Below are 14,990 nucleotides of genomic sequence, written 5' to 3'. Positions count from 1 at the left end.
ATGACCTTCTAAAATAACGTTTCATAGAGATATTTAAATTTCGAACTGAAAAAGAAAATGTTTTAGCATGCAAAGGACATACATAATACCTTAGTCTTACATGTACATAATATGATGATCAGGGAGTCAATATTTAAACAAATAATGACAGAAGGGTGATAACGCTATTTGGATGACTTTGTTTCTTTTGTTTCATCGACCGGACGACATCGGGATTGCTGTGCTGGCAAATCTAAATGCAACTGGCAGATTACATTTCCAGATTCCGTACCGCTGATGTAAGCACATACCTTGTTCAGACAATTTATGTTGTTTATGGATCTAAAAGCGGTATCTTATTACTTTATAACTACAAGAATAACATCTCTTTATGAGTATTTTCTATAAATCTCTTGACAGAGACTTTAATCAGATACCACATATCGTAATTTATTCAGTCTTGCATAAAATAGAATTAAGTAAATATATCTCTATATGGATTATTTTGTCTCAGCAATCAATTTAATGAGATATTAATAAAAAACTTGTTATTTTGGAGATTATTCAGGCATTTTCTCCAAACCAAATAAAGAAGATTAATTTGAGACAAATGAAAGATTGGGTTAGTTCTAATCTAATTGGTTGCACATTATAAGCATGTAAATTATAATACTCTTGATTCAGGCTATCCAATAAAGGTATCGAATTAAATTTTGTATGAAAACACATCGTTTTTACACGCGAACAGAATTATATCTTACATAAGTTTTACATGTGGTTATTATCAAGCGACGTTTAAAATAAATAAAATACGTGTTTGGTATCGCCACCTTTATATTTTGTATGTGACTGAAACAAGGCAATTCATTTAGAGGGACTCAACTGAGGTTTTTTGACATGATGGGACTGAAAATATTTTTTCCAGATAAATGTACCATTTGATGTAGGTTTAGACCACTAATCTTTGTGCAAAATTTCAGATCATTCGCGCACTTCGTTTTGCCAGAATAATTATTCAAATTGAAAAAAATGACCCACAATGAAAAGCGTTTAAACGCTTTTCACTCAAATCAGGCTAAGGAAAGCATAAAAATACGATTTTCAATTTATTTCAAAGTATATTTCTGATCTATCTTTGCATATATTTCTGTTTAAAGTGCCCCCAGCACATTAATGTAAGAAATTCAAATGTTATGTTTTTAGGCCTTTAAACGTCCGTGAAGAGACTTTAAAGGTGTGATGCATCTTATTATAAACAATATTTTGATCATATCCTGTTAGAATAAATAATCATACACTTGGTGTTGATAGACACATATATGACAAAATGTGATCCCTCGGAGGCATTTTCACAACAAAATTACACAAAAATTGCAGACTCGGTTTAATTGTATCTGTACATTACGGATTATGAGAAAGTGCAACATCATTCACACCCCTAGCACCTGCTTGAGTGATACTCACTATTCAACACTTAATGTGCTGTAATCAATGATCCCGAAGGACCAGAGAAATATAACAACACTGAAATGAAGTACTGGGCAGCGTTGTACAGCTGCCACACAGCACTTGACACCTGCTGTTGTGAAGTAAAATAAATCTGGAAATAAACAAACAAACTAATGACTGCATTTTCAGGCAAAGTACAAATGTATATGAAATGTTAAAAGAAACGCTAAAAAGTGCAAATTTATTAAAAAAAAAACCAAACATTTAAGGTATCACGATTATAACACGAACCTAACTAATACTGATATTGCCAATTTTCTTCAACATTCCCCGTTTAGTAGTTTGCTCTCTCAGCAATATCATACTTTGAAGAAATCTACATCCAATCAAACCACTATTTTTTATTTTACGAAAATGGTGAAAACAATGTTAATTTGCAGTACTATAAGGATATTTGTCTTGGGGAAAAAATGGATAATTAAACTACTTGTCTTGAGCAAGTCGCATAACTGTATTTTTGTTGACAAAAATGCAGGACTTGTTGCTATTTTATCTTGTGTTAGTTAGTCGTATCTTGCTTTATAAAAACGGGATTCTTTCATTGTTTGTTGAAAGAAGGCCTTTAACATAGATCTTTGACTTGTCTAATTCGAATAAGTGGATGCACGGACTTAAATTACAATTAAAGCCCGTGGTTGATACAATATGATTTTCAACATTACATATTTGCTAAGTAAGCATCTATCAATTCAAGCGTTGTGCGAGAAATGGCACTCATTATTTATTGGTTAGTCATATAAAATTATGCAAATCAAGTAGATTTGTTTTTATATTTCGACAATAGAAAAGACACTCATTTATAATTTACATGATATGTCGACCTTGAAAAAAGTTAACAATATGTACAAACAAGGCATTTCCAATGTACATATAAAAAGAACTTGAATTTCATTTCAGTAGGTAAACTATCCTCATGGAAATGATTTAACTTCTTTATTATTCATTTAGCTATTATACATGAAAAGCTCGCGAATAATATATCGGTCCTATGGAAATAAATAAATAAATAAATAGATAAATAAATTTAATCAGTATCACCACGAATTGGAAATATCTGAAAAAGTAAACGGCTAATAATTAAAGTTTAGGCATCATTTGACTTGGCTAGTATTAATGTTTAACATTAAAAGTAGGTAATAATTTATCAAGAAATTTAAGCAAAAAATGAGACTGATTTACTAAAGACATTTACATATGCTATGAAATTTGACTAGGCCGGGTAAATAAAAACATAACGTCTCATATAATTGTACAGTTCTTGTCGGTTTATTTATTTTATACAAACTAACTAGTTATTGTTTAAATTTACTTTTGTTCATATGAATATAGTTTCAGGTTCCGTGAATGTTGATGTATAAAAAAATGGGCAATCCATTTCCATCACATACCACTCAATGTTGATGAATCGCGTGTCCTACTTCTTGCACACCCTGTTTACTGACGCTTGATACCATGAATTATTCGTTTACCTAGTATTCTTTTTAGCCCCAAAGTGTTGTTAAAATGTTGTTATTAACGTGAACGTAACGGTACGCTTATTTTATGTCGGTATTTGGTAGATAAGTTTTTTTCCGTTTTCGAAAAGTCCGAGTGTGCGTAATTGTAAGTTTATGTTAATATATGCTTATATATTTATTTATTTATTCTAAATTGATGCAAAGATTATCTCGTAACGGATAGATAGTTACACAATAATAATTACACTTAATTACCTTTCTGTCAAACCAAAAGAGCTACGAAGGGTAAAAGTGGAAATAGAATAAAGAATTTAACCTGCCTGTTACATTAGTGCAAGTAACATATGAAGCAACAGTTAACTTAATAAGTCAACTGTTACGTATTTTGACGAATATATAACTTAAACAGTACCGCTTATATCGTGAAACAAATTAAAATAAAAACAACAATAACAAGCGATAAAAAATAACAATTACTAGTAATTAAATGTATTACTACACAGTCACAATCGGCAATAAGTTTTCCGAATACCTGCTGAACAATAACAATAACACAATCAAAGAAAAAAATCAATAAAAGTATGATTGTATAAAAAGACAAAAACACTCTGCACTCTGTTACTTTGTATCAGTTGTTCTTCATTCTTGGGATATGTCTTACATGCGTAACTTGCAAAAAAATCGGTAATATAAAATAGTTAAATAAGTTTATGAATAGTGCATATAAAAGTTTGAGTTACAATGTGAAAATGAAAAGAAAGGAAAATGACTGCAAATAAAGCACTAGAAACATATAAGTTATTCGCGTAGACTCGGTGAATTTACGTTCTTCTAAATTTAAAGCTATACGCCTATAGATGACCGAAAATACGTCAAGGAAAATCAGCCTAATAAAATTTTTAAAAGAAATCTTTTAAGTAAAATTAAAAGGATTCCAGATTTAAGTAATAATTTACATATTATATTCGATTAATGATTGATTTTCAAGTAGATATATCTTCATATTTCCACTGCGTGACTAACGCAGTAAGGGCTATTTTTTTTAAACATTTTGACATCTTTTTGGTAATTTACGTGAATGTTAAGAGCCGTTTACATAGTGAAAATACTTTTTGGTCCCTTCATAATATTTTACTTGCTTAAATACATTTTCAAGATTTTAATGTACATAAGTATGAATCTGGAGGTATGCCGCTTTAATCAATTAAACTCAAGCAGGATAATAACCTTTAAAATACAAAAACAAAAACAAAAACAAAAAAAACAACTTTCCTCGACGTTGACTGATCATGTTAAATTGAAAAAACAAGTTTTTGCCCTTTTTGTTCTCAACGTTAATAAAACAATGTTTTTTAGTTTTTAGCTCACCTGTCACTTTGTGACAGGGTGAGCTTTTGTGATCGCTTTACGTCCGGCGTCCGTCCGACTGTCCGTCGTCCGTAAACTTTTATTTTAAATGACATCTCTTCATAAACCAATAGGCCAATTTCATCCAAACTTCACAGGATTGTTCCTTTGGTGGTCACCTTTGAAAATTGTTCAAAGAATTTAATTCCATGCAGAACTCTGGTTGCCATGGCAACCAAAAGAAAAAACTTTAAATTTCTTCTTCTAAAAAACCCAAAGAGCTAGAGCTTAGATATTTGGCATGAAACATCTTCTAGTGAGTGTCTACCAAGTTTGTTCAAATAAAAGCCCTGGGGTCAAAATTGGCCCCGCCCAGGGGGTCATTGATTTTCCCTACATGTACATAGTAAAAACATAAAAAATCTTCTTTTAAAGAACCCGAAGAGCTAGAGCTAAGATATTTAGGATGAACCATGTTCTAATGGATGTCTACCAAGTTTGTTCAAATAAGAGCCCTTGGGTTAAAATTGGCCCCGCCCCGGGGGACATTGATTTTCCTTATATGTGTATAGCAAAAATTTATAATTCTTCTTCGGAAAAAATCGATTAGCTAGAGTTTAGATATTAAGCATGAAACATCTTCTAATAAGTGTCTACAAAGATTGTTCAAATAAAAGACCTGGGGTCAAAACTGGCCCTGCCCCAGGGGTGTAATTGTTTTTAAATATATGGTTAAAGAAAAAACTTAAAAAATCTTCTTTTAAAAAACCCAACGAGCTAGACCTTAGATGTTTAGCATGAAACATCTTCTAATGATAGTCTATCAAGTTTGTTCAAATAAAAGCCCTGGAGTTTAAACTGGCCCCGCTCCGTGGGGCCTTTATTCAGGTGAGCGACTTCAGGGCCATCATTGCCCTCTTGTTGTTTGTTTGTGGTTCTTTCGCAATATTCATATCCTTGAACGATACACCTTAAGGTCATTGACATACGTGAAAGAAGTAGGACACGCAGTTAGAAGAGTATAAAAAGGAGAGCTTGCCGAATGATGTTTCATAAACTTCTTACAACTTGCAAAGATGAATTGGTCAACGCTTATATTATGTTTATTCGCAGTGGTACTTGAAGTTTCGAGTGTTGCACTAAAGAGCAAACCGACTACAAGTGTTTTCAGGTAAGTTGATATTCATAATCACGTTGATGTTTTTAAAGAGGGATAATGCACTTTTTTTTTTCGTGCATTATCACCTGCATATTCACATAGACGCATTTAATGCCCGAACCAGCATTAACTCCATCATGTATAGGTTAAAGTTTATTAGTGCGTATTTACAAAAATAAATTAGTCAGGCGCGGCGCAGCCGCGCGACCAATTTTTTTGTAAATGCGTACTAATAAATTTTAACCGGTTAGTGTTTTAATTTTTTTTGTACACTTTCAACATGTCTCCGCCCTCTTTCGTCATGCGATGTTGATTGACACCCCGAAACACAAAAATCATGCCTGTCAATAACGGCGACGTCTGATGTTTTACCGCCTTATGCAAAGTAGAATCGCACTTAGCTGCCACTTAATTCGTAATGGTCAAGGATTATGTTTAATGTTTATAGTTATGATGTTTATAAGGACATTGGAATTCGCATTCATGACGAAGGAGTGTGTTAACTGCTTTTACAAATAAATCTACGGACGAGTAATATGTTAGGACAAAGTAAGGTACCTGTCCAGCATTTTCTTGTTTTCAATGTTGCTCTTTTACTTTAATTATTAATTGGAATATAAGCCTTGATGTAACGCCTTTTCTCATTTTTATTCAAAATCTCATTACAGCTTTTCGGCCAGTTATTGCAAATGGGCATTAAAGCTAGAATTCCCCCGGTCACAAGTTCTCTAAGGAAACTTTAAAGTGACATTATGCTCATATTTTCATAGTCAAGTTGAGCTGAATTGACTTTACATTTCAAAAAGTTGACTGTCAAAAATTAAATGGTGTTTGGCCAACAGTTGATATTGGAAAATGTTTAGGAGAAAATTATAAATACGCCTAAAATTTTAAAAGACTGCCCCTTTCTTTTTATTAACTAAGCGTTATAGGTAAATTCTAATGGATCTTTATAAAAATTACATTTGGATCTGTGTTATTTATTGTTTATGCGAACTTTATTATCAAATTGAAAGGAATTATGGCAAAATGAAAACTTATTTCGATCTTCACCCGTTCACTTACTGAATACCCTTGTGTGGGCATAATATCACTTATAACGACATGCAAAACTTCAAAACATATAAATCGCTGTACTTTTTTTAACTGCTGTATTGCATAGAAAACAAAGTGCTAGGAAACCAGTAATGTTTTCAATTAAAACGTTCAGATTGAAAACTCGGATTAAAAAAACTGTTCATCAATATTACATATAATTTTTGTTTCTGGAGTGAATAAATTTGATTGTTTTCACGGCTACTTTCTCTTATATTTAATCCTATGTATTTCTATGAAAAAAATGTCCACGATATTGTAAGACGAGCGTCTAAACTAACAGCATCGCACGAATGTAAACAAAAAAACCAATATCCCTGTAGCTCCGCCTCCAAGGCACACATGCGTAATAGCGTCGGTTAATCAGTTCATTCGATTTACCTGGTTAGTAGCACTGGTTGTTTAAAGCTCATTTACTAAAATAAATTCTTTCAAAATTTGAAAAATACTGCCATCTCATTGGACAAAAAATAATTTCAAACACTAATGCATATATATGTCTGATTCGGCAATAACATGCTTAGCTATTTATCATATAGAATAAAACGTTAATGAATTAAAGCATTGATGATCTGATACAAAATCACCTAAAATGAATTTGTTTAAAATGAGAAAAATATAACTATGTTAATATAGATCTAGAATTACAGTCATTATTATTTAAGTTGAAAAATTAAAGATACATTTACGAATTTTCTTTCCCTTCGTTAACAAACAAGTATTTACATCAAAACTGTAAACTATTACTAAGTATTATTTTAATATCTATTTGAATTAAATTTCAATTGTGTTACAATTCATATTTTTACTACTTCTGTTAAATAATTTCCTTATATTAGATTAGTGTTTTTATGCATTCGTACACAAGAAGGAACTGAGATATAATGTATACTACCGGCTTCATATCATGTAATGTGGGTATGACATTGTGTATATGATATAATTTCTTTGCAGCACTGACAATGCGCTTCAAACGTCTGACCTTGAGAAGGGAGGATGGCAAATGGTTTTCCGCGCAGCTTCCGGAAATGGCGATAGCGTTTACGACGCGTGGTTAAAAGGTACACACCTCACTTTAAATAGTCTGTTACCTGATTTCTTAATCTTTATGTTATTTGTATTCAAGATATTTATTGATATACTGATATATTTCACAGTAACAAATTTAAAATTTAAACATCTTTTTGATATGAATATACATTCACTTTTATTGAAGATATACGACAGAACTTAATTAAGTTTGTTTAATGAGATTTGTTTTATAATTCATTTTGGAACATAGTGTTGTTTCAGAAAAAAATCCTGTAAATTTATAAAAAGAAGAAAAATCAACAACAACAATAAAAAAATACAAGAAACAAACCAACAACAACAACAAACAACAATCCAACGACAATTAAAAACATAAAGTATACGTATTTTTTTTATTTTTTTAGGAACAAAGACAAATGCTGATAAGCCCGTCTCGATGAAAAGATCACACGCTTTGCACTACCGTAACCCTATTGTTGATAACTGGCCACAGCTTGGTGTGAAATACGTAAAATTTGCCTTCTACGACGAAGACAAAGAAGTTGCACACGTTATTTTCGATGGTGCGAATAGTGACATAAAGACCTGGTTCGCCAAACAAAACGTATTGACCTCCAGCTGGCCGGATCTGACCTCAACACAGTCATACAATTATTTTTCTATCGACGGTCATTACATGGTTGGTCGACATGACAGGCGATTCTTCATCAATAAGTTATACGCAGGATGTCCAGGAGATCTCGGCTACTTGGCGGTGATCAACTCAAAGACCCCGGCCGTTTGTTTGTGGGACAATCATGCTACATATCCACAGTTCATTTATTCCAAGTTTACCTCTGTAGACTACTTTGACAGACGCATGTTTGGTACTGCTGACTTCATGGCAATTTTTATAAAAACAAGCGTTTAAAGCGTTAGACTATATATGCATTTCTCTTTTAAATGAATTAATTTACAGAGTTTATGACGATGCTATACGAAAACCTATATCAAAACAAGCGCAGGTCAGTTGATTATATGGTAATTTTAAATGAACAAGTATAACACAAAATATTATATACGGCTTTTCTTCTCAAAACAAGTAATTAACATTATTGCAACAATTATCAAGAACGATGTTTGAAAAAATGTAGACCAGCAGTTATTGTATTTTATCATTTCATTTGAGTATGTTTTGATTTTTAGCAGTTACGATAGATAAGAAAATGCTATCATAAGTAGATTCTCATGCATAATTTAGATGATAATATACAATCTTTTATAAGATATATGTATACCTTGATAATATAACTTTAATCTATAGAACTCCATGCTCATTTACTTATCTTTGTTTTTGTTTTTGCTTCTCTATATTTTGTTTATATGGTACATAAGTTCTTTTTTATGAATTATGTATATGTTTGCAATAAAGATAAAATTTAAAACCAAAATGAGTTTTCTGTATATATTGCCGTGTGTACTCATCCCTCCTCTCAAGTTTGTACTTGTTACAACAAAATTCGAGAAAAACAAAGAATCCCTGGAGAACGCACATTTTTAATCTTTTTGATTGACGCAACTGAAAACTGCAAGGTACCGTTCATATCCCTTTGCACTGGCTTAAGCAGAATTCATAATTTTAACATGGAAATGGTGAAACTTTAAATTTAGAAACAGAAGTTGAACTTTCAGTTTGAATACAGCTTGACCCTATTACTTTTCCCATGTCGTACTTCCTCGCCCAATATGTTAAGTAATATAAATCCCCTTTTTTGGGTTTACATCTGTGTGAAGAATTCAATATATACACTGGCTGTCATTTACTTTCACATGCTGTACCTGTCACTGGAGCAAATTAAGTAAATGTCAGATCAATACATTTATGATTATTTAAGTCGATGTCGTCTATGGAATAATTGTATTTATTCTCCTTCAAGCTATTCTGATTAGCATCTCTTAAGCAACTTGTTCAACTAATACTATATAATTATCGAGTGCTACATATACCATGTACAGTGTGCTAATCGCCTGACTCGCCCATAGTCTCATTTGTTCTTAATGTTCCTTTCGCATTATTAGTATCTACTTTCACGATAGATAAATAATTTGTTTGTATTGTTTTAGAGCAAATGAAAATGCTGATAGTTTCCCGTTTAGATATGTAATATATAGCATATGGCGATATACAAATACACTTTCTTTATATTTTAGGCCTGATAGGTATAATCAGAGCAATATTTTGACTGTTTCCTTAGTAACGTAGTAAATAGTCACAGTCACGCAAAGAAGATGACGTATCTTTTATTATCATTATTCGTATCTACATATACTCACAACATTTTCATTGTTTCCCTTTACTACTATATGTCACTTGACTACGTTTGTTTCATTGTTGTTTACTCAGTTGCTTAAGGTTTCAATAAAAACTTGTGTAAGCGAAAGTATTTCAAATTTGTAGTCATTATTAAAGATTAATATTTCAAAATTTTTAGAGGAACAAGATATTTAGTTTGAGAAATATGGCATTCAGATGACAAAACTAACAAATATTTTTTCATAGAAAATTACAATTTACCAAATGATTCAAATCGCAAGACAGAGCTGTATCACCTGCACAGTGGGCAATATACTGCCGTTGATATGGTTTCTGATTTATCATAATGATTGTCCGGTACATGTATCTCACTGGTTAAATGAATAAATTGCCGTATCATTATAACATATAAAAATATTTCAAACAAAAATAGTTCTTCTTGTTATCAAATCATTTGTCTATGGACCGTATTTCTTTACCATATTCTGTATAATTATGAAAGTTGAAAACTCCGCTACAGGGCATGCTGAGAAAAACTTTTTGTCCTTTTTGTTCTCAACGTACTAAATAAAAATGTTTTTAGTTTTTTGTTTGTTTGTTTGTCTTTCGCAATATCCGTATCCATGAACGGTACACCTTTAGGTTATTGATATACATGCATTTAGAAGAGTATAAAAAGGTGAGCTTGTCGAATGGTGTTTCATAAATTCTTTTCAGCTTGCAAAGATGAAGTGGTCAACGATTATTATATGTTTTTTCGCAGCGGTACGAAGTTTCGAGTGTTGCACTACATAGTACACCGCCTACAAGTGTTTTCAGGTAAGCTCATATTCATTATCATGTTGATGCTTTTAATGAGGGTTAATGCACTATTTTTCGAGCATTAACATCTGCAGATTCACATAGACGCATTTAATGCGCTAGCCCGCATTTGCTCCAGTCTTGCATTCAAATGTCTGATTCGGTAATACCGTGGTTCGTTATTTGTCATATAGAACAAACCGGCAGTACAGCATTGATGATCTGATAAAATATCACCTAAACTAATCTTTTTTATGTTAATATCGATCAAAAATTAAAAAGTCATTATTATTTAAGTTGACAATTAAAGATACATTACGAATTCTCTTTTTGATGTAAACACACAAATGTTTACATCAAAACTATAAAATATTGCTAAACATTATTTAATATGTATTTGAAGTAAATTTCAATTTGTATTACAATGCATATTTTTACTACTAGTGGTTAAACATTTCGTTATATAAGATTATTATTTTTATGCATCCGTACACAAATAAGAACTGAAATATAATGTAAATTGCCTGCTTCGTATCGTGTAATGTGGGTATGACATTGTGTAAATGATATTATTTCTTTGCAGTACTGACAATGCGCTTCAGACGTCTGACCTTGAGAAGGAAGGATGACAAATGGTTTTCCGCGCAGCTTCCGGAAATGGCGATATCGTTTACGACGCGTGGTTAAAAGGTAAACACCTTGCTTTAAATATTCTCTCACCTGTTTTCTTCATCTTCATAATATTTGTTTTCAAAAGATATATTGCAATATTGATATATTTTACAATAACAAATACAAAATTCCTCTTTTTTGATTTGAATAATTATACATTCACTTTTATTGATCTAAAGATATACGACAGAATTTAATTAAGTTTGTTTATGGGATTTGTTTTATAATTCATTTGTTAATGATAAATATAGTGTTGTTGTTATTGTTTCATATAAAAATCTTATATATTTTTTTAAAAAAGAAGAAGAACAACAACAACAAAACAACAACAAGAATCAAAGTAACAACAACAACAAATAATCCATCGACAAAAAAAACAAAAACAAAAAACAATATAATATATGTATACGTATTGTTTTTATTTTCTTAGGAACAAAGACTAATGCTGATAAGCCCATCTCGATGAAAAGATCGCTCGCTTTGCACTACCGTAATCCTATTGTTGATAACTGGCCACAACTTGGTGTGAAATACGTAAAATTTGCCTTCTACGACGAAGAGAAAGAAGTTGCACACGTTATTTTCGATGGTGCGAATAGTGACATAAAGACCTGGTTCGCCAAACAAAACGTATTGACCTCCAGATCTGACCTCAACACAGTCATACAATTACTTTTCTATTGATGGTCATTACATGGTTGGTCGACATGACAGGCGATTCTTCATCAATACGTTTAACGCAAGATGTCCAAAAGATCTCGGCTACTTGGCGGTGATCAACTCAGAGACCCCGGCAGTTTGTTTGTGGGACAATCATGCTACATATCCACAGTTCATTTATTCCTAGTTTACCTCCGTGGATTACTGGAATAGACGCATGTTTGGTACTGCTGACTACATGGCAATTTTATAAAGACAAGCGTTTAAAGCATAAGACTATATATGCCATTCTTTATTAAAACAATTTTTTACAGGGTGTATTAAGAAACCATACAGAAATCTATATTAAAACAAAATCAGTTAATTATATGTTAATTTTAAATGAACAGATATAACACAGAAGTGTATAAATAACTTTTTTTCTCAAAACCACAAAGAAGTGATTAACATTATTGCATCAATTAGCAAGAACGTTTTCTGTTTAAAATGTAGACCAGCAGTTACTTTATTTCATTTGAGTGTGTTTAATTGTCTGCAGTTACTTGATAGATATGAAAATGCTTTTAGTAGATTCTCATGCATAATTTAGGATATGGCAATCTTTAATAAGATATATGTATACCTTGATAATGTAACTTCAATCTATAGCACTCCATGCTCATTTAATTTTTATTTTTATCTTTTGTTTTTGCTTTTCAATATGTTGTATATATGATATATTAGCTCTTTTTTGAATTATGTATATGTTTGCTATAAAAATAAATCTTAAAACCAAAAAGAGTTTTTATACATGACCAGGTGGGCGCCGGCCCTAATGAAAAGCGTGGACTTTATTGACCCTGTCGGCAAAACCTTGGTATCATACATGTATGTTTATAAATGATTTCAATGAATATATTAACAATTACACTTTAAATAACCTTGCGATCAAGTCAACCCTAGTTTAAAGTCAAAATAATTAATAGAAATCAAATTATTAACCATAAGTGAATTTATATAAACAATGTAAAATATATCATTAGTACCAAAGCGTAGTGACTTTTATCTTTACAAACAATCACAAAATTAAAGTTTTTTCTATGAATAATGCGTTATTGAAATTACATATTATAATCAACCAATACTAAGTCTAAAAACAATTTATTAAAACATCATTCCAACTTACTAAATTGTTTTCTACTTTTAAATTCATGTATAATATAAATAATATCAAAATGAAAATTAATGATGCATGATAATTGCTATATACGCAATAGTTTTCTATATTAAACGATCATAGTCTTCATTTTTCAATTCAAAAATTAATTTCAAATAAAGAATAATGAGTTGCATCTCTGATATTGACTTCACTAAGGTACAATTTAGTACGTTTTGCAATAATAGATGAGATTTTTAAATGGTCTTTTTTATGGTGAAAATGAATTATAAATAGTTGAATATTGAATATATGTTGTGTGCATTTGAAAGTTATGGTAGATTTTCTTTTCTTAGTATTCTATTTTGTTCTTTTTTAATTCAAAGCACAAAAGAAATCAGATTTAAGCACAATACGCCTTGAATAATCGAAAATGTCATAAAGGTCTTAAACGCATGAACTGAGATTTTTGTGTTACGTTTATTATGTTTAAGGACAATGTTATATTCTTGAAAAAAAAGAGAAAATTTGTCGGTCAGCAAAATGCTCGTAAAGAAATTTTTTAAACACGACCATTCTCCCCCAGTTCTTTAATGGGGACAAAAGTATGAATTCTAATTCCAAAAATGTTAAGCTCTTTCTTGAGTATCAATAACAAGACTTTAAATGATGCAGATTTGATTGCAGTGCATTATTCACGAAAGAGTAGAAACAAAATAGAGTGAAATAAGAAAAGACTAGTACATCTTCCTTGAGGTAAGATACAAATATCAATAAAAAAATATGTAAACATATATCGTATCAAACAGGCTATGCATATTTTTGTCAAATTCAAATAACATTAGATGATGAAAGATTGTTTACCAATTTTGAAATTTTATTAAATGTGTGATAAAACTTGGCCATTTTCAACTTGAGTGGTTCCAGTATTTCTACTTGAATGCTGTATAATCACCCTTAGAATATGTTGCCTGCTTTTAAAATTGTTCATTTGACGTCTTATCTGTGATATGCAGGCTTCATAACCTCAGATCCCCTTTCAAAATTCCATTTTATTTAGTTCCGCCCATTATTTTCTCGTTTAGGGCAAAATCATTCTTTTACTTGGGGACCATACGCCGCTTAACATGGAATGGCACTACTGTGTCCCATTGAAGGTTCCATGATAACCGCCGTATAAACACATCTGCGGATGTTTCTAAATTCAAAATTTTACCATTTTTGTGTTAAATGTTGAATTCTGCTTAAGCCGGTGCTAGGGGGCGTAGACGGTAAATTGCACTTTCCAGTACCGTCCATGAACAGGCTCAATCAAACCGAGCCTGCAACATTTTCAATTTTGTTGTGTTGGACGTTCTTAAAGGATTCTGTTTTTTCTCTATTCTGTTGCATTATTTAAAAAACTTCATTTTTAAACATCATTAAAATAAATTAGGAATAAGTTGTACTTTTCAGAGCTGTCGAATCGCAATAATATTCTATTTCTATCCCCTTTATTATGAAATCAGCAACCACTTGGCAATTTTATTGCTAGTTTTATTGTTTTAGCAAGGAAACTTCTTGTGTTCCATATTACAATGTAATGTAACATCCTTTAACAAATTTATTTTGGATTTTATTACATGATATCTTACGTCAAAATATAATATCTTGAATAGCGTTATATAAAATCTCATGAGAAGTTTATTAAAATGATAGAAATACTTAATAATTATACCAATATAATATTATAGTATGCATGTTGTTTAAAATAAAACAAACATTTTAACTTAAGAATTATGACTTCATTCTGTAGCGTAGTTCTGATTTGGGATATATATAATAGTAATAGTACTTCGAAATACTTTCATT

The 14,990-nt window shown here is 31.2% G+C and overlaps 2 protein-coding genes across 2 annotated transcripts; both read left to right on the top strand.

Annotated features, from left to right (window-relative positions):
* Positions 1-5,308: 5,308 nt before the first annotated feature.
* On the top strand, positions 5,309-9,008 carry LOC132720137 (uncharacterized). Its single transcript, XM_060704167.1, has 3 exons — positions 5,309-5,463; positions 7,501-7,607; positions 7,983-9,008. The coding sequence occupies exons 1-3, from the start codon at positions 5,369-5,371 to the stop codon at positions 8,486-8,488; spliced, it is 708 nt and encodes a 235-aa protein (XP_060560150.1). The 5' UTR covers positions 5,309-5,368; the 3' UTR covers positions 8,489-9,008.
* A 2,254-nt stretch (positions 9,009-11,262) lies between these two features.
* On the top strand, positions 11,263-12,424 carry LOC132720136 (uncharacterized). The gene is made up of 2 exons (XM_060704165.1): positions 11,263-11,362; positions 11,775-12,424. Exons 1-2 carry the CDS (start codon positions 11,305-11,307, stop codon positions 12,026-12,028), a joined length of 312 nt encoding a protein of 103 aa, XP_060560148.1. The 5' UTR covers positions 11,263-11,304; the 3' UTR covers positions 12,029-12,424.
* The last annotated feature ends 2,566 nt before the right edge of the window (positions 12,425-14,990 follow it).

The sequence above is a fragment of the Ruditapes philippinarum genome, unplaced genomic scaffold (assembly GCF_026571515.1).
Source record: "Ruditapes philippinarum isolate M1 unplaced genomic scaffold, ASM2657151v2 ctg6420_1_1_1_1, whole genome shotgun sequence".
NCBI lineage: Eukaryota > Metazoa > Mollusca > Bivalvia > Venerida > Veneridae > Ruditapes > Ruditapes philippinarum.
The sequence above is the reverse complement of the archived record's forward strand: the minus strand, read 5'-3'. Positions and strand labels throughout refer to the sequence as shown.

Excerpts from the sequence above, each read along its gene's own strand:
- LOC132720137 (XM_060704167.1), top strand. The coding sequence starts at position 5,369 with ATGAATTGGTCAACGCTTATATTATGTTTATTCGCAGTGGTACTTGAA. Across the intron at positions 5,464-7,500 it reads CCGACTACAAGTGTTTTCAG|CACTGACAATGCGCTTCAAA; the intron begins GTAAGTTGATAT and ends ATTTCTTTGCAG. Across the intron at positions 7,608-7,982 it reads TTACGACGCGTGGTTAAAAG|GAACAAAGACAAATGCTGAT; the intron begins GTACACACCTCA and ends TTATTTTTTTAG.
- LOC132720136 (XM_060704165.1), top strand. The coding sequence starts at position 11,305 with ATGGTTTTCCGCGCAGCTTCCGGAAATGGCGATATCGTTTACGACGCG. Across the intron at positions 11,363-11,774 it reads TTACGACGCGTGGTTAAAAG|GAACAAAGACTAATGCTGAT; the intron begins GTAAACACCTTG and ends TTATTTTCTTAG.